This window comes from Mixophyes fleayi, chromosome 10, assembly GCF_038048845.1.
Source record: "Mixophyes fleayi isolate aMixFle1 chromosome 10, aMixFle1.hap1, whole genome shotgun sequence".
Taxonomy (NCBI): Eukaryota; Metazoa; Chordata; class Amphibia; order Anura; family Limnodynastidae; genus Mixophyes; species Mixophyes fleayi.
The window spans coordinates 57,293,902-57,314,202 of NC_134411.1; the positions used below are offsets into that span (position 1 = coordinate 57,293,902).

Consider the following 20,301-nt stretch of genomic DNA (forward strand, 5'->3'; position numbering starts at 1 on the left):
CTAAAACACAAGGGGGATTGTTTTGCGTGGGAAGGAGCGTCTCAAAGAGTGTGCTCAGCTTTAGGTACAGCTGGTAAGGGTTCCTGGGGTATAAATAAAGGGAAAAGGTTGGGCTCCATTTATAAGGCCCATATCCGGTTTTCCAACCAGCTAGAAAGTTGCTGGTAATCAGGAGTTGCACCTGCAGGGTGCTGATGAAAAGCTGCAAGAAGGCAGTTTATTCACTCTTTCATTACCTGGGGAGGAGGTTGGATGCCTCCTGAGAAACATTGCAAACGGTGACCAGTAAGTCTTGTATTCTGTATGTGTGTGGAATACATGGTCTCTTAATTGAGAGAGGGTGTTTTTGTACGTTAGTAGGATGCCAGACAGGAGAGGAACTTTTGTTTATGTTTTATTTATTTGAACATGGTGAATAAAACTAACTGTGGCTAGTTGAACCAAAAACAATTGGTGTGATATACTTGGTTGATCTGTCTGAAGTGCAGCTGCCCACCCCAGAAGATGGTTAGCTCAATACGATCTTCAAACGATATATTTATATTTGTGTTCTCTTTGATATGTTAATAAGCTCAGTTTGTATGTTAATAATCCAACCAATCCATTATAAATGCTGCTGCAAGACTGATTTTCTTCTCTCACCGCTCCACATCTGCTGCACCACTTTGCAAATCCCTAAACTTGGTCCCTGTTTCTTCCAGAATCAAATTCAAATTACTCACCCTTACCTACAAAGCCCTCAACAACTACCTCTGACCTGCGCCTTGTCTCGTCTCTGGTAACCACCCCTCACTCCCACCTACAAGACTTTTCCCGTGCTGCTCCCCACTTGTGAAATTCCCTACCATTCTCAATCAGAATTTCCCACATCCTTCAAATCTTTAGATGGTCTTTGAAAACCCATTTTTTAGAGGTGACCCTATCCCCGATAACACTATTCATACTAATGTACCCTCACAAATGTACCTATCTCCACTCTGAGCCACGTTTGCTCCTCTTGTTTCAGCTGTGCCCCCTTCCACTTGCATGATACGCATGAATCAACATGCTTATCGAGACTTTCAGTCGTAGGTAATGTTACAGAAATCACATCTGAAATAGCATTGCTTAAGTGTGTTCTCAGGTTTACTATCCTACAACAGTGCTGGAATTTGCATTGTACTTAGCCTTCCACTACAAAGCTATACTTTATTGTCTGCAATAAACCTTGATAATATTGTTTTTTAAGAACTTTTATATATGTATGAATAAGAATGCAGGATACCTTACCTGCTAAAAGCTTGGTTAATATCAAACTGTAATATTTAAAAATATAAATTTGTTATTGATATATTTCAGAAAAGTGAAAGACATGTCTCCTGCAATTTCACAGTTTTTTAGCAAGACATCTGCCCTCAAATATCTTGAACTGTCTGGAACAAAACTTCCATCAAATGCATTAAGGTATTGTGTTGGTTATTAAACACAGTGTTTTGGAAAACAAAAACATTATTTTGGGTGCAAAGTTGCCACATTTGTTTGCTTACTTTTGATAATGAATTGTAAATTCTCCAGTAATACCCCCGGATATTAAAGGAGAGCAGACAACTATGTGATTATATATATATTTTTTTTAATTTAATGTCCTGTTGTGAATGTCAGCAAATTTCTTTGCATGCATGTTTATTTAAGGACTTTCTTTTATTAAAACTTATAAACTTAACTAATCTGCTTTTTAAATTAATTTAAATACTGTAAGAACATTTTTAAGATAAAATAGTTAGAATGTATTCTAGATACAGTAGTTCTAAGTCCATTTGCAGTGCTGAGCACATAGGTTATGTTACGGTTGCAGCTACTGATAAGCCTTTAGAACCGAGCTAGTGTAGAGGTCTTCACCTAAAGCTGCCTTTCCCATAGAACTATACATATTCACCGATACTCGGATGCCCCCAGGACTTATCTCTATGGTAGTAGAGGTTTATCAGGATAAACACGGTGTAGGACAAGGTAACTGGAAGACTGAAGGCGTAGGCCGGAGCCAGATCTGGGTAGCGGAACCGTGGCCAGAATAAGGGTCAGAGTACAGGCTAAAGGTCAGTGCTGGCAGTAATCAAGCAGGTCTAAAATTCAAGCAAAGGTCAGGGTCACAGGCAAAGAAGTGATATCCAAAATACAGGCAAATGGTCAGGGCAACAGGCAATCAGGCAAAGTCCAAGAGTACATGCAAGGTCACAACGACGAATCTATCAGGACAGTCAAGAAGCAAGCAGGTTAGCAACACACATTTAAAATGACAGCCGGAGAAGAGCTGATCTGCTGCGCTTGCACAGCAATTGAGTCAAATTTTCCAAAGAACAACAAATATGCAAAAAATACCTTAAACAACACAAATAAAAAGTTTCCTCTGATTGGCTTTTATAGTCCAGGCACAGCGACACACGGACTAGGCAAAACTGCAGAAAGACACAGAGGCAGAGCAGAAAGCTACTTACCACTTGGATTTATGCGGCTGTATCCCTCTATACACATTTTTATAGCACTCTGAAACTTTTTCTAGCATGCAAAAGATATAACACCTAGCATCATGTGTCTAAAGTAATTTGGGCTATAAATCTGTCATGATTTTAGCCTTGCAAAGTAAATTTCAAAACACTACCAGTTGCAATGTTACCTAAATAAACTATTTCTAAACAGCACTTCTCTTAGCTGCTATTTAAACATGTTCCACGTATATTTTCTGGAACATTGCCACATACTCATTAATTTTCCTTGTTAATTTCTGTATTATATTTAAAGCAATTATAAAGGCACAATACACATTATTAAATGACTTCTATATTCTTATTTCTCAATGGGCTGCACCAAATTGCGTATAGAGGGAAAGAAAAAGAGAGAGGTGCTCCAATATGCACTCACAATGAGCAAGATGGTAGCAATGTGGTTTGATGCTGGTGACAGCCTGGCTGGAGGCTAAATAGGTTGATAATTATTCTTTGTCAAACCACTTAGATGTTCTTTCTAGGACTGCAGTTCTAGTATGTAATTTGTAGTAGCAGGTTTATTTGTCTCAATATTAATGTTGGTGGGGTATATTTAAAAGTGCATAAATGGGCAGAGAGAAGGGAAACCACAATGGTGAAGTATGTCACACTTATAATTAAATAGTTAAAAACAAGTTATACACTCACAAGAAACTAAGCTGATAAGAGTGTGATGGCACTTTATATAGAAACATATTTTCCATTTATAAGTAGGATTTATTTCATTTTACTATAAATCAGTATTCACATGAGTGGTATGATGTATGTGAGCATAATTAATTTAACACAAAACACTTTTTTCTCAACATAGTTAATATGGGTGAGAGCTGCCATATTGCATCCTTTGATAGCTTCAAATTAAATGTCCAGAGAGAATACTGAAGCAGTATAATAATCTATAGAAGACATATAATTTTGAGCAATGATGTTTACTTGAAATTGACAACACGATATCCTTCTTTTATTTTAGATCCATATTTCAAGGTTTGTCAAGTAATGACACGATCAACGATCTTCATATGGACCTTAGCGACTGCGAGGTATGCTTGTCAGCATATACATATGTTTATTACTTGTTTTGTACTTTAACACCATACACTTCTCACACTACTTACTGCTGCTGTATTTTCTCCAATGACTATAAGGGGTAAACTCACAAAAAAACATTTTTGGTGGCAGTGCTAAACTGTTACACGTCGCTGTCCAAACTGCTGCATTTACTTTAGGGCTGTTTGAGGCTACAATGTAAAATGCTTTGCTTTGTGTGGCAGATTAAAAACAGCTAAACTGCCACCAATTTTTCCAAAGCCTCCATCAAAATTGCCATGAAAAATACAAGTTTTTCTATACCAGTTTCTGATTGGCTATGTAGTGCCACATGAGTGCATCATAAATATTTATTACTCCATTAGCAATCTAATAGTACATAATTATATACTCATAGCTCCAAAGAAAACAGTGAAATGAAATGGGGCCCTCTCCCTTTTTCACAGATGAGGGGCATTAACACCTATTCTGTTTTTTTCAATGGAGAGTGGAAGGCAATTAAACATTATTTTTTTACTTTATCTCATTGATCTCCATCTAAAACAAAATTGTGGAGTTATACTTTAAACTAGAGACCCATCCAGCGCTATTTATCTGTCAAATGAAAAATAAAATAAACATGAAAATACTGATATTCAATGGTGAGTGGGACAGATGAATAAAGTTTTATTCTTTAATACATATTGCACTAGATTTTTCTCTACATTATTTTACATGGTATGTGTTAGGCAGACGGTCTGATCACCATATAACAAAAAAAAGGGGAGGGAAAAGTAGTGCAAAACTTAAACCATATCTACTATATAAATGCCTAGTGGCGTGTGTGGAAAAAAAAAGCAAGCTGCAGCGCCACCTGCTGGGCAGAGTTATACACTGACCTATATATTTCTTGAAGGAGAAGTGACAGTTGGGAGTGGTTGGTGGTTGCCGGGGGTGACAGTGGGGAGTTTTTAACACCTTAAGTAGCTTGATGAAGGCTTGATGTGGCGATGAAGATGAAGGATGAGGTGATGGATAAAAATGATGAGGTGGTGACACGTGGACAAAACCACGTCAAAAAAGGGCGCTTGCATCGGGAAGTAAAGCTCTTGCCCTGAGGAGGCCTGGGCTAGGCCCAAATGCATGACAAGAACCTTTTTAACACCTTAACTAGCTTGATTTGACTAGAATGCATGAGTAAACAAAACAAGGGGGTTCCGCGCTGGGCTAAGAAAGTATTATATATTGTAATCCAGGTGAAATAAAGCAGCTGTAAACATAGGGGAAATTGCTAATCCCCAACTAGAAATATCAATAGAACAAAGGATAACAGCGCTAAATGACACTCTGGAATAAACGATGTAAATGATAAAAAAATGGTCTCAAAAACCAGGGCAGAATAAATGAATACTTCAAACATTTAATAATGCACATACATGTATTGAAATCCAACAATATAATAAAATAAGGGGATAATACTCCTAAGGTGTATATAAAAAAACCGCAATCAACTTGTCAATTAAACACAAGAATAATTAATGGGCCACAATAAAGTACCAGCCAAGGCCACAATCACATATATATATATATATGGATAAAAATAGAGAGCATGATGGAACGATGAATGTGGGTACTGTAATCAATACCGGAGTATAGAGTTAAATTCAAGTGTCCAGCAATAGATAGGGATAGCGAAAACCGGCGGTACTCACGATCCTCTAATCTCAGCTAAATTCACGGTTCTCCGGATTGAATGTTGTTACAGCTTAGGCTGTTAGATGTCCACAGTGTCCACAGTGTCCTGAGAAACAATGTCTCCTTGAACATATGTAACAGCTCTCTACAGCGTACAGCTCTCAGCACATGGTAGTGTGTGCTGAAAAAATCTGCCCGGGCAGAAACAGGGAACCAAATTTTCCAGGTCCCTCTCAGATTGGGTCCGTGTATCGGATATGTGTTCAAAACTCCAAGTGATAAGCGGTAATATGCTCCACAGCAATAGGCGACGCGTTTCGTCCCTGAATGAGACTTTCTCAAGCCAAAGGGTTAACTTTTATTTAATAAACCTTTAGATAATTAAAAAATGTAAACATATGCACATATGTAAAAAAGAAAAATGAAATATACGACCATTAATAATGTTGTCATTCGTAATAGGAACACTGTCCAAACAATTCAAAGTAATAATGCAGGAAGGATCCCAGATCTTTGCACAGTACGGATAAATCGTGATAGTAATAGATAGTCAATTGCCAGCTATCAATGCGCTGGTTATCTTAGTAATGGGCACAACTATTCTGGGATCCTCCCTGCATTATCACTTTGAATTGTTTGGACAGTGTTCCTATTACGAATGACAACATTATTAATGGTCGTATATTTCGTTTGCTTTTTTACATATGTGCATATGTTTGCATTTTTTAATAATCTAAAGGTTTATTTAATATATGGTTTAAGTTTTGCGCTACTTTTCCCTCCCCTTTTTTTTGTTATATTTGATCTGATATTAATAGGTGCCCGAGCCTATTTTAAGTTAGCTGCAACTTAACCATTTTGTAGGTTCAATAAGCGCCCGTGTATAGTTTTTTGGTCTGATCACCAACCCACAGAACTAGATGGCGGAGGTCTTCACCTATAGCAGCTGCCTTTCCCTTAGAGCGTGATGTGCTCATCGGTACTCAGATGCCCCCGGGACTTAGCTCCAGGTGTAGTGTGAGTTGGTAATGCAGGCCCATAGCGGCAGGCCAAGAGGCTGGATAAAAATCAGCGGATAGTCAGACGGTAGCCGAGTTCAAGGGTCACAGGCAAGCAGAGTAGTCAATAAACACGTCAAAGGTCCGGGTCACATTCAAAGTAGCAGAGTCCAAGGTACAGGCCAAGCCCTGTAATAATACATATACCAGGACTAATTAAAAAATCCACATTAATCAGTCCACAGGCTGAGGAGTATTCAGCGCCTGCGCCCGGCTGTCCTGTTTGCCGGGGCGCGCTGTGCAGGGAATCGGCGTCCGGCCATTGCCTTGCAACGGTCGGACCTGCTGGCGGAAGTGACGTCCCGGTAGTCAAGGAGGCGGTCGGGACGCTCAGCGGGGTAAGAGGCGAGTCGCGGCAGTGCCCGTGACCGCTCCTAACAGTATGATTGGAATATTGTGAAGATACGTTTAATTTTGTGGATCCCTGGTTTGGAATAATGACAGAGGAAATCTCCTAAATATATTCTATACGAAAATTTAAAGGGAATATTCTGTAAGTAGGTCTCCCACGGGAGAGGCACATGTTGAATGGTGACTGACATAAAGTACTTGTTACAGCGATTAACACAAGTGATTCTTTGTGTAAGTGCATGCACATAGGGGTAGCATGGTGATGATGGACATGTGGAACACAAGTTAGAAGAATTCTCAGTTACAATATTTTTGAATAATAATTATTGAAGATTAGGTATTTATGTACACACAGAGTTGCACTATTTGTTGTTTATTTTTTCTCCTTTATGTACACCTGCTTTTTAACTCGGAAGAGTTATGAATGACATCTGTCCCACTCATCATTGAATATAAATATTTTCATGTGTATTCTATTTTTCATTTCAGAGATAAATAGCGCTGGATGTGTTCCTAGCTTATTGTTTAGACAATTTGAATTTTTCAGCTTGTGTGTAGTTGATCTAGGTACCTTCTAAAAACAATTAATAGTCAAGCGTAAATATAGAATTCATTACTCTCAATTATACTTTAAGGATTGAGTGTTCTGTAGAGCTTTAGCAAACTTTCTACTATTTATTGCTATAGTAATAATAGTAAAATATATAACTCAGTGCTTTGGAACACTTTATTTTATTATAATCAGTCTCACACTTTTTATCGCACAGGAACAAGCTCAACTAGATATTACTTTTTACCTTGTGGTTGCTTATACAATGACTTTAATTTTAGAGTTCAGTTTTTTGCGGTCAGTATGACTTCTTTTATATGAGAAACTTGGTGAAATAAAGTATCTTTGTCTACACATTTGCCTAAGTCCCCCAAAAGTGTGGGAGATATCTATGGGAAATTATTCTTCAGAAAGTAGTTTTCTAGGGCTTGTTTAAGTTTGATCTGAACAACATTATCTTGCATGAAAGTCTGGTCTACTTACAAAACCAATCTTGCCTATTCTATTATGGGACAGATCTCACAATTGAGGTTGGGACTAGAGCCAGAGAAGGGATGTCACCCATCTTTACTCGTTGCTGTCTATAAAGATCTAAAAGTGAGATTATGATATAATCAATTTTAGTTTAGACTGCATAGGGAAGGTAATAGAAAGTAACATTTTTGGAGGGTTAAGCAAACTCCATGCTTCTATCAACTGTACTTTACCAAGAATCTGTATAAAACTTCACAAGTTGAGGGATCAGGGGTAGTGTCTGCCAAAGAATTAAAGACTACAGCTACAGTTTATCACCTAAATTCATTCCTCTGTGAGGAACAGGGCCTACTTAGGTGTTTCACTGCATCTCAGTCTGGTTAAACTGTTTATATTGGTTACCTGGACATTTACTGGCTCAGGTGCTAGACATTACTGATCAGTGCTGTAAGGCCTGGACTGATCCGCTGTTGGGATTGGTTATTGGTGAGTTTATTAGGCTTTTAGTGTCATTCAGTTGTTGCCTGTAGTAGCGTTAGCTTGCCTAGGTATTCGTGCTCTGTATTGTTTTGACGTCTGCTCATTATTAACCCAGCACATATTTTTGTTACTCCTGGTTTATCCTTGTCTGTTGCCTGCACTGACTTTGGTTTGTGAAACCTAATATTCATGTTACGGATCATTCGGTTTGCCTAGATTAGCACTACTCTAGTAAGGTGTGGAGTCTAATGGGGAGACGGTTTTCACCAGGAACCGCCACAAGGTGGTTTGGTCTTTGCTGCATCTATCCCGCAGGTCACGGCCCCTACTAAGAGTACCAGGTGAAACCCAATGGGGAATATACAGAGATAATCAACAATGGCAGACAACTCGAGGAGGAGAAAAGTAGAGATCAACAGGTTTTCACTGGAAGGATGGAGAAGCACACGAGGAAGTGTCAGCTCTGCAGACAACAGGTTACCACTGGAATGGCGTCAAGTACACTGTGAAGTGTCAGCTCTGTAGTCAGCACTGTGAAGTGTCAGCTCTGCAGACAGCAGGTTACAATAGGATGCAGTCCACCAGAAGAGAGAACTCACAGCAGGAGAAATGGAGCCACGTCTAGCACCTAAGAGGTAACTAAAAGAACAAGCACTGAACATCAGGAGGAGGTGTAAGTGTGAGGTCCAGCATGGCCACTGACTATAAGCAGATGAAAAAGGATGAGCTTTTGGCTTTGTGTGTCGAAAGAGGAATTGTTGTCTTCCCTGACAGGAACCGAGAGCAACTGATTCAAGCGCTTGTGGAGGCTGATCAGAAGCTAAGTTTCGGAGGAGGCAGTGGAGAAAAGCCCTCTTTTTCAGGAGGGCAGTCAGCACTGGACATTACCACAAATACCTCTGTTGAACCAAGTTGGGAGTCTATCGTGGACAGTTAACTTCACACTGCTCTCAAACAGATGAAGGAAGCAAACTCAGCAACATCACAGCGGCTGATTCAGCAATTCCAAGAGGTTGCAGAATGCCAAGCAGACAGGGAGGCTGCCGAATGCCGTGCAGACAGGGAGGCTGCCACTGCAGAGTGACAAGCTGAACGCGAGGCGTTTGCAGACCTTCCCTAGGAACTGGACGGTGATTATGTCACAATTAAGAAAACGTTGTTACTTCGTTTCAACATAACTCCTGATGCTTACCGGCAGAAATTCCGAGTCCCTCTGATACCTATGCCGGACTTCCTGATGCACCAATGGATTGAGGGATTGCAGGTGTTGGAATATGATAAGCTAAAGGATCTTATTCTCCGGGAGCAGTACCTAACACTGTGCCCAACTGAGGTGAGGGAATGGGTTGTGCATCGTGACCCTAAGACAGAGCAAGCGGCTGCTAGCCTGGCCGAAAAGTACACAGTCAACATGGCTCCTGTAATGAGGAAGAGTTGGGGAGCGCCAGGGCAAACAAATTGGAAAGAGAGGCAACCTGGAGGATCACCCTGAGTTCCCCGTCAACCAAACCAGCTGTTGCTGCACCTAATGGGGGGGGGGGGGAGGCGGTAAAAATACCTGTTTTGGCAACTGGCCACTGGTGTTTTACATGTGCTGAAGTGGGGCACATCAGTGTCAATTGCCCCAGAAAGAAGAAAACAACTCCTTCTCCTGTCGAAACCAAGCAGAAAAGCCAGTGCCGGCCATCCTGTGTGCAGGAGGACCCCAAGAACACCCCAGAGACAATCTGCAAATGGTTAGGGTAGGACACCAAGTCGCACTTTGGTTGTTAGACTCTGGCGCAGACCTAACTCTTGTACATCCAGCTCTAGTGAGCCCAGAGAACATTATTCCCGGGAAGACTATTGCTGTGCGAGGAGTGGATCTAGATTGGGAATATGGCAGAGGAATACGAGATGTTGGGATACTAGACAATCTGCCTGCCACGGTACTGTTGGGGACTGATCTGAAAAGGTTGCACGCTGCTTATATAAATGAAAGTGATGTAATTTCTGATGCACTGGTGCAAACTAATCATAATCTTACCCAGGTAAACTCTGCTGATCAGCATAAAATAAGGGCAAAAATATGTAACGAAATTTCAGGTGCTGCTGAGAATACTTATGCAGATTTGCAGGTACCTGTGATGCAGAGGGAGGGCTTATGTGCCAATGTCATACTTACCTACTCCTGGAAACTTGTTTCCGGGAGAGGGGGCGTGACTGGAGGGCGGGCGGGGCCTAATCGTGTCATTTGGCCGCACCCCCCACGACGGGAATGACGTTTCGCGGGGCCAAAATGACACAATTGGCCTCGTCCCGCCCCCTCCCGCCCTCCAAAATGGAGTGATTCATCGAGAATCACGTCAAATGACATGATTCTCTGTGAATTCCGGGATGCGAGAGAAATGCCAGCTCTCGCGGGAGCCCGGGAGACTGACCCGAATTTCGGGAGTCTCCTGGACTTTCCGGGAGAGTTGGCATATATGGCCAATGTGTTTGATAATAATGCTCTTGTTGGAGAGACTTACACTTTAAATACCCTGGGCTGTGAACTTGATCAGGGCAAAATGTGTGCGATTGTGCCTAAATGTGATACCATTTCTGCTAATGTTTTAGGTAGTCAGATCGATTTACATGTGCCCAGTTCTGAAGGTGACCCAAAGTGTGAAAAAATATCCACTGTCTTAGCACTAGTGACCCAGACAGCAGCACAGAGGAGCTGTGCATTAACCCCTGAAAGTGTGGAGGGAAGTTCACTAGAAGCTAATCCCCCTCTGCCCCCCCCCCCACTCACTGTAGAAGCTGCAGATTCAGGCAGTGATTTGAATGAGTGACCTCATGCTGTGTGCCACACTAACAATCTCAGAGGTGAACAAGATAGAATGTTTTGGGAAAATGGTCTTTTGTACGGAGAGAAAAATGTCACTCTGTGTGAAGAACCTGAAATGCTCTGTGATCATTTTGCATCCTGTAATGTAATAGAGATATGTGAGGGTGAGAAGCAGATGGGTGCCAGTGTTAACTCTTGCAATTATGTGGATTTATGCGAAGATCCAGATGTAATTGGGGATAATTTGGAAACCCCTAATAATAGTGAGATGTGTAATGGTGTGACTGTCACACATGGTGCTGTGGTAGAATCTAAACCATACTTGCCAACTCCCGGAAACAAATTTCTGTGAGAGGGGGCGTGACTGGAGGGCGGGAAGGGGTGGGGCGTGGCCAATCGCGTCATTCAGCCCCGCCCCCCGGCGAAACCGTAGTTTACATCACGGGGGGCAAAATGACGCGTTTGGCCTTGCCCCACCCCTCTTGCCCTCCAAAATGACGTGATTCACCGAGAATCACGTCAAATGACGCGATTCTCTGTGATATCCAGGATCCGGAAGAAATGCCAGCTCGCCCGGGAGACTGACCTGAATTTCGGGAGTCTCCCGGACTTTCCGGGAGAGTTGGCAAGTATGATCTAAACCTGTTTTTCCACTGACCTCTTCTCATGAGGTTGGTGACAATGTTCCTGCAACTGTGTTAAAATCTGCCAAGAGTACACCTGTTTGTATCCAGGTACCAGGATATGACAGCGAAAATGTAGGTTCCATTGTACATGAAATGTCTAAGCAAGGATGTGACAGGAAAAATGTAGATCTTAGTATACCTGAAATGTGTAAACTGTCTGAAGTGTCAGTGTTCACATGCCAGCAAGCAGTGCAGGCCAAGTCCTCAGAACTAACCCCTGAGGGGGAGGAAAGGGGGATGCCAGAAGGTAACACTGATCCTGAATCAGTCTCTCTAACCCCCCTTCCTCCAGCTCCTGCAATGACAGAGATGTCTGCTGACAATATGGTAAATTGTGTTGTTTTGCAATCTAACCCTGTCCCTTTACAAACCCGCTTTCCTGAGATAAGGGGAGCTTGTGTACTAGCTGTGTGTAGCCTGCCTGAGAGTGATCAGGAATCTTACCCCTTGGTGGATTTAGCAGCTGTTGCTAAAGAGGAGAGTTCCCTAGCAGATGCCCACTGCAGTGAAGAGTTGTCTGCCCTCACAGGTGTTAGATATAAAATTCTGATCCAAGTTTGCCTGTGGTGTTAAGTATATCTGGAAGCGCTTCAACCAGCTGGAGAGAATTGACACAGACCAAGTTCTTTATGCAAGGACTATTCTCTGATTTATTGATACAAAGATGCAAGTTTTTATAGCCTATTGAATAAATGAATCCTACGTCATAAGCATACTAAGTCTATGGGAAGCGCTGCTCATAAACTATCTCATGTATTCTTGAGGTGTTTACTTTCTCCCCCTTCTAAGGACAGATGAGCCTATTATTTTTATCTCAAGGGGACCTGGAGGTTCATCTCCTGTATGCCATGTCCAACATCAGGGTACAGCTCCCACACTACGAGCTGAACATGAAGCTAATTATTGTTCTCATATCTTGATACATTCTTCAGGAGTTCTCTATGTCAGCTTAACCTCAAGGCCATGGGCTCACATCTTGTAAAACTTCATATCAGCAGAAAAATGAATAATCTCTTTTAGCAAATAATATTTCTATGCAAGTTACAATAAATGGCTGAACTAAGGTTTTATGAGGCCTAAACAAAAAATCATATTTAACACAGGCAACCAGACCCCCCTCAGACAGCCAGCATATCGTACTTCCCTAGAAGTGCTAGAAGCAATAAAAATGGAAATAGACGAGATGTTGCAGCTAGAAGTAATTCAAAAGTCTCACAGTTCTTGGGCTGCTCCAGTGGTACTGGTCCCCAAAAAATGTGGGGGCACCCAGTTCTGTGTAGACTATAGGAGGTTAAATGACGCCACAGTGTTTGATACTTATCCTATGCCTAGGATAGATAAACTACTAGAATAGCTTGCCCAGGCACGCTACATCACCATCATGAATCTCAGTAGAGGGTATTGGCAGATATCATTGTCACCCAAGGCACGGGAATTTATCACCCCATTCGGGCTGTTTGAGTTTTTGGTCATGCCCTTAGGAATGAAAAATACCCCTGAGCCCTTCCAGCACTTGGTCAATAACCAGCTAGAGACCCAGGAAGGATATACAGCTGCCTACCTGGTGACACAACTGAGTGTAGAGTACCTGCTAATGTTGCCACAATTTGAAAGGAAGGTGCGGAATCTAACATGCCCCTGGTTTTCACCAGAGACCCCGGCAAGGAGGTATGGGCTCCGATGCAGGAGACACGCATGTCTTGGTCCTTCCCCGGGTTGTATAGCGAGGCACGGAATGAGAGTAGTCTGATGAGCCAGTTCTGTGCTGGCAACGAGGTACAAGGGGAAAATCCAAAAGGAAGGTCAGCCAAGCCGGGTCGGTAACATTCGGGCAACAATACACTAGGGAGATCCAAAAGAGTAGTCAAGACAATCCGAGTAATGAGGGCACAAGAATAGCAGAGGAGTCGGGCAAGCCAAATAATCACAGGAACAGTGGAGCAGGAGGAAGACCTAATCCTCTGGCACAGAGGGATGACAGTAGCTCTGAAATCTGCTCTGGCTCAGTCCTCTGTGCTACAGGCCCCAGATTTGAAACTGAGATTTATAGTACAGACTGACATGTCTGACTATGGACTTGGAGCTGTCCTTAGCCAGGTGACAGCGCAGGGGGAGGAGCACCCAATCATTTTCCTAAGTAGAAAATTACTCCCACGAGAGGTGGCGTATGCTACCATTGAACGAGAGTGCCTAGCCATCATATGGGCACTGCAAAAGCTATGGCCCTACCTGTATGCCCGGATTTCATCATTATTACATACCTTAAAGCTGGCTAAATAAAGTTTCTGGGGATAGTGGCAATCTTTTAAGATGGAGTTTAGTTTTGCAGCAATATAACCTCACCATTCAGCACCGGAAGGGCACAGAACATGGAAACACAGATGGCCAATCGCACCAAGGGGCAGAAGTGGTAATGAGCAGGTGCCCTGGGTTTAAAGGGAGGTGTGACAATTACGTAGTATATCTAATGACTGATTGGTATTTTCTGTTGAATCCATGTATGACAATGTATATTGTATGTAACCTTGTAAGGTAATCTCAACATGAGCTTTGCTAGATGACATAATTATGAACCTATGCAAGTCTTTTGAAACTATCCAGACCAAGGATAGATAATGATCTTGAAGGAGTTTGAAGCCCCAAAGTTGTAAACCATCTAGCCACTTAAGCAGAACGAGCAGAGTTGAGAATTCAAGGTCCTGTGAACATCCCCGATCTCAGGACATCCCTAGCTCACTTCAAAAGCCCTGTGACATTTGGGAGATCAATCTGTCCTTATTGACAGCTAATCTGCAAAGGTGGGGGGGTGAGAGCTATGTGAAAAAAGGTTTAAATTCTTCTGCCTTTGACAAAAATGTGCGCATTTTCATGAGGGGGTTTATCAAGACTGAAATGTCTCATGTTTTTCAATTGTGTTCCCTCTCACACCAAGCCTTAACTAAGTAGTGGAGTTTTATTTCCTATTTGTTTTTCTGAAACTTATTTGTGCAACATATTGTATGTCTTGTTATAAAAAAAATAATAATTACATTTTATGTTCTAGAAACATTATTAGGATTAAATACATTTAATGTAGTGTGTTCTCCGTGATTCTTTGTGAATTTACGAAGCCCAGGGAGGCTCAGGCTACATATGAATGTGATTTAAGTGTGAAACATTAATAAGTGATTTTGGCGAACGACGGGACACCATAATAAATCGTTCATGGTGGCAGAAAAGGTGAAATCATTGCTAAGTGACTAAGGTGACGTCAGTCACGGTCAGCTCTTCAGATTGCTGTATCTGGGACAGGCTGGGTGGTAGTGACACTTACAAAATGTGGAGTTCAAATGGTGGTACACTTAATGTGGTTGGAATAATCCAGCTCTTAAAAGTTAATTGCAGCTGGGTCTATTCTAGCAATTTAAAGATCTCCTGTTAAATATCCAGCTCGTGATAGTCTTGAGAAATTATTGTAATATCCAAATGCTGCTGACACAGGTTTGCTGAACCATTTGCTGTAGTTTTATTCAGGGATGTCAGGATGGTACAAACAGCAACTCTTGTACTTCCAGCAATCACACAAACAGAAGTATTTTCAATTCCATGCGACCTTGCCTCTAGCTAGACACTCAGTCTTCTCAGTCATCTCACTACTCAGCGACCACTGGCTGAGTCGGTCGCCTCTCCCACAAGGCAGATCCAGCTATTTATGCATCCTCCCCAGCACTAACTAGCTAAACCATTAATTAGTTACACTCATCATGTGCTCCAACTCTGATCCTTTCCTCTGTGTGTAAAGAAGTGTGGAGACTTAACCTTGTCTGCAGCATGAGTCTGCAGACTGCTAGAGAAATTATTAGTCCCTCCCTGAATGGTCTGTGATAAACTGTCCTTTTTACCACATACCCCTCCCCTTAGCTTTGTCATCCTAGTCAAAGTGGATACTATAAAGAGCGCAAAACTGCTCTTTTTGCGACAGTTGTTAACCATCAAGATTCATAGGCACATTAAATACAGACACTAGAACGTGATTGCTACTCCACAGCATCCACACATTCTCCTGCAGTGGAGCTTATGCAAATTGACACCGTTTGGTTTTTGACTGAGGAGAAACAGAAGACTTTACTGTGGAGTAAACGGTGGTAGTCATTATTACGGCTATGGGAAAGCCGACATTTAAACAGTTTTAAACGAAGCCACGATAACGATTGCTATAAGGGGCGATAATAATAAAAAGCCTACTTACTATATAACAGATAACAAGTTTTTAAACAATCTTCATTGTCCTTGTTTTAGGGCAGCACAGTGGCCTAGTGGTTAGCACTTCTGCCTCACAGTGCTGGGATCATGAGTTCAATTCCCAACCATGGCCTTATCTGTGTGGAGTTTGTATGTTCTCCCTGTGTTTGCGTGGGTTTCCTCCGGGTGCTCCGGTTTCCTCCCACACTCCAAAACATACTGGTAGGTTAATTGGCTGCTATCAAAATTGACCCTAGTGTCTGTCTGTGTCTGTGTGTGTGAGTGTGTGTGCATATTAGGGAATTTAAACTGTAAGCTCCAATGGGGCAGGGACTGATGTGAATGGGTTCTCTGTAAAGCGCTGCGGAATTAGTGGCGCTATGTAAATAAATGATGATGATGATGATGATGTTTCATCTACAAAGATGTATACTAAAAACTAAACAATGTTAAAAAAATGTTATGTATCTTTTCACATAACATAGGACAATTGCAAGTACTCTTTGCATATGTTGTCAAGGGACGATTACTCCTGTAAGGTCATGAAAATGTTGCTTTAGCATTTCCACAACAACATAATTAGATTTATGGTATAAATATCATATCTGTTCATTAATTCGCCTTTTGTTGTTTCACTGTGTTGGGAATTTTACCTTTGTTCAGTAAGCAAATACTTATGGATTGGCTATTGAAAAGTGTCTGTAGGTTTGTTTCTCTTAGTTAATGAACAATTATAAAATTAAACTAAACATCTGTAAAAACTACCTTCAACATTTCACTCTACATTTTATTAATATTTTAAGAAAAAGTGTTCTTGACAACATTAAAACATGTCATTACAGAGCAGACTACTGATAAAGATTTGCAATTAGTGGATTAAAATGTTGACACAGTCAATGCAGTTATGCATTTGGGCGTAATGGAGCATATTTCATTATGTAGGGATTACACAATGGGAAAAACATGTTATATTATTGTATACATTAGATAGCACAACGTCAAGATGAAAGTTAGATTCTAAACTCACAGAGTAATCTCTGTATTTAAGGTCTCATTTATCACACAAATAAGGAGAGTAGATACAACTATTTCTTATAGGAAAAAATATATGTACAAAAACAAGGACTAACCATAATCAGAACAATCACAAATTCCTAAAAACCACCCACTACATTATTATGCTAATATACTAGTAACCACTATAAAATATAATAGGATAACTTAATCGGGCAAAGCTTTTTAAGCCCCAAGGCAAGCTGTAGTTGAAAATGTGGTCCTGAGACAGTTGCTATGGTAACTGTAATTATGGTACACCAGTACACTGAGTAGTATCATGTGGCAGGCTAAGCTGTAAGCAGTTAAGTATATTGGACAAATATATGTGGTGGAGGCAGTTGCTGGGACAACCGTTAAATGCCTATGTGGTACTGCAGTGTCTTTGAGATTTCTGCCAAGCTGTGGCAAAGCTATTACAAGACTCTGAACCAAGCTGTTCTACACCAACAGTCCTGATGCAGTTACTTTAGAAACTCAAACATTGGAACACCAGGACACTGAGAGTGTAAGCTACTTTTGTAATTATAAGTAACAAATTACATAGTCTCTGGCCAAGCTGTCAAAAGCTCCATACAAAACTTTTTCTGAAGTTAGTGGTGCTGAGACAGTTGCCAGGGCAATGCTACTTTCATCTCTCACAGATTTTCAAATCTTGCTTCCTTGCCAAGCTGTTTACAGTGTTCCGGCCAACCTGAAGCAAATCCTGGCCAAGCTGTCTGTAGAGTGTTTCTGTACTGTAGTAATGTAGGGATTACACAATGGACAAGCTGTTATTGCATTCCCAATTCTTGATGATCCTAAGCTGTTCGGTTAATAGCCTTGTTAAGTGCGTTTTGCCGCTATCCAATAATGATTGTCGAATCTCGATTTGTGTTTCCAACGCACAAATATTTATTCTCAAAAAGTAGCAGAATAATTCAAGCGAAATAATAATAAGTACAGCCGTTACTTATCGCAGGCGCTCTGGATCCAGTGAACAGTCATTCAGATCTGAAGTCTGTGGTCAATGTGACTGAACACTACATGAGAGCTACTGCTTATATGCAAACAGAGATACAGTGAAACAATGCAGATGGTATAGCTTGCTTCTATTGGTCCAGGCCTCAGGAAGGTCCAGGGGGTTGCACATCATAGGCTGATTCAATCTAAGGATCCAAAGGTGGGGGTCATCTCTCCAGGGGATGAGCTCTGTTATTCCCGCCAAAACTCCAATTGCAATCAGTCCATTAGCATTTTACAGTCAACATCATATTAAAGGTTTATTCCCTAACATCAATAACTAGAGTATGCAATGTGCGATCTCTTCGCCGAATGCACCGAACAGCTGCTGATGTAAAAGGGTATAATATGATATCAGACATGACGTATTTCCTTTAACCTGAACCATATTTATCACTAATATGCATATAACTTATAATATTACACATAAATACTACTATATTTCGACATAAATAACTATGTGTTGCAACTACGATATATGTGTACTATTTACAAATATGTGTGTTGGTGCGAATGTATACTAAAGTGTAAAAACTGTTATTGCCATGTGTTGCGGCTGGATACGCCCTTCCACGCCATAGCATGCTCTACACATAATTTCAGACAAAGACAATCAAATTTGCTCGATATTAATTGAAATGACTTTATCCAATTTGCTGACTTCGACAGCTCCACCCTTTGATAGTGTTATAAACTATCACCTAATCACCGTCTCAAGTTCAGGATTATACAACACCTCTTCACAGACCATGATCTCGGTATCTCTCACCACCCTTTCAGTCTCATTCTTAGTGATTCTCCCAGAAGACTGTTTTCCACACTTCAACACCATAGGAACACATTTGACACATAAACCAATTGCTAGGATGACACCCAGAATAAGGAGAAGGAGCTTACCTACACTAGCAACCATTTCCTGTACCCACTCCCCCAAACCAGAGAACCATTTCACAGGGTTCAACCACGAGAACCAACCTGCCACCTTTTCCCCGACCTCATATAACGAAGAATTATGATTCCTTCGAAATTCCCATTTCAGTTTCAGAATTTTATCCATCTTCCGGTCTATAACCTCCTTAGGGTCATCCGTATTATTGGTGATGTACATGCAACATTTGACACCGAACTGGGTGGCCAGTGTCACACAGTACCCACCAGTAATAGAGGTGAGATAATTTATTACCAGTCTATGTTGCACCAACTCCTTTTTGTACGCTTGTAGCTCCCTTCCAGCATACCTGAAAGTGTCATCATACATCTCGGTGATATTGTCTATCAATTTAGCTAGGTCTTGGATATATTTAAAGTTTAATGTTCCCCGAACGGTCCTGGTGAGATCTAGAGCAACCATAACTTGGAAACCCGCGGTTTCACTAATCAATTTTGTAGCTATGTGTTCCTCACCAGGAATCATATTTCTCTTGCCACGGTGTTCATACTGTGTGTGTATGTATGGTGGTGATGTAGTCTTGTGAATAGTCTTGTGAATACCAACCATTTCCTCATGAGTAATAGTCATGATTTCAGGAACCAGTTTAGCTAAGAAACACAAACCCTTGGAACTCGGAGTCACCCAGGAATAAGCTTTTCTCCCACAAACAAAGTACACATCATCAGGGAGAACATAAGGAACAGTATGCCCATTCACATAAGGTTTTGACATATATCACATAAGGTTTTGACAAAACTACCCATGCCTAGTGCCTTCATTTGTTCGAGACACGTGTTAGCATGGATGACATTCTTACAATTACCTATAGAGACCTTTCCAATGGATACTTTCTTATGTTTAGTTACACGCCCTATTTTGTGGTGTCCATCAACAGTCCTGCCTATTGGTGACCTTACAGGTCTTCCTCCAAAATGAGTGTGATCGGATAGGTCAGCTTCCCAATTCTCCAGACGCTTTGCATGAGAGATGTTTAGGCACAGTAAGGATCTGTCTAAGGAGTATTCAGACTAGGGGACCTAGTGTTATTATACCTCCCTTCTATGGGCCTCTCTCCCTTCAATTCTAGTACCTCAGAGATGTTTAGTGGGAATGGTACTAGTCCTATGTTATGCTGTCCCTGAGGCACATGTGAGCACACCCAGCACTCAGTTTGATTTAGAACCTTATCCACTAAGCAGTGATAATCCTCCAGAGGATGCCCACCCATGTCCAGGGTACTGGTGGACTGGCATCGCTGGATGCACTTTTCTTCAACTAGGGAGTCACAGGACTTACAGATACAATACTCATCAGACAATAGCCCCTCATATTGTCTCCGAGTTCCCGAGCTAGCAGACCTTTTCATAACCCCTGGACCAAGCTTGATAATGGGCTTCTCTGGGTATTCTAATAACTCCATGTCATCCGTATCACTACCAG

General features: G+C 41.4%; 1 protein-coding gene across 1 annotated transcript in view; it reads left to right on the plus strand.

Annotated features, from left to right (window-relative positions):
- CARMIL2 (capping protein regulator and myosin 1 linker 2) overlaps positions 1-20,301 on the plus strand; it is a 1,059,949-nt gene that overhangs the window by 313,314 nt on the left and 726,334 nt on the right. The window contains exons 16-17 of the mRNA XM_075188807.1: positions 1,339-1,443; positions 3,493-3,562. Coding sequence (XP_075044908.1) covers positions 1,339-1,443; positions 3,493-3,562 — 175 coding nt within the window. The remainder of the gene's footprint in view (positions 1-1,338; positions 1,444-3,492; positions 3,563-20,301) is intronic.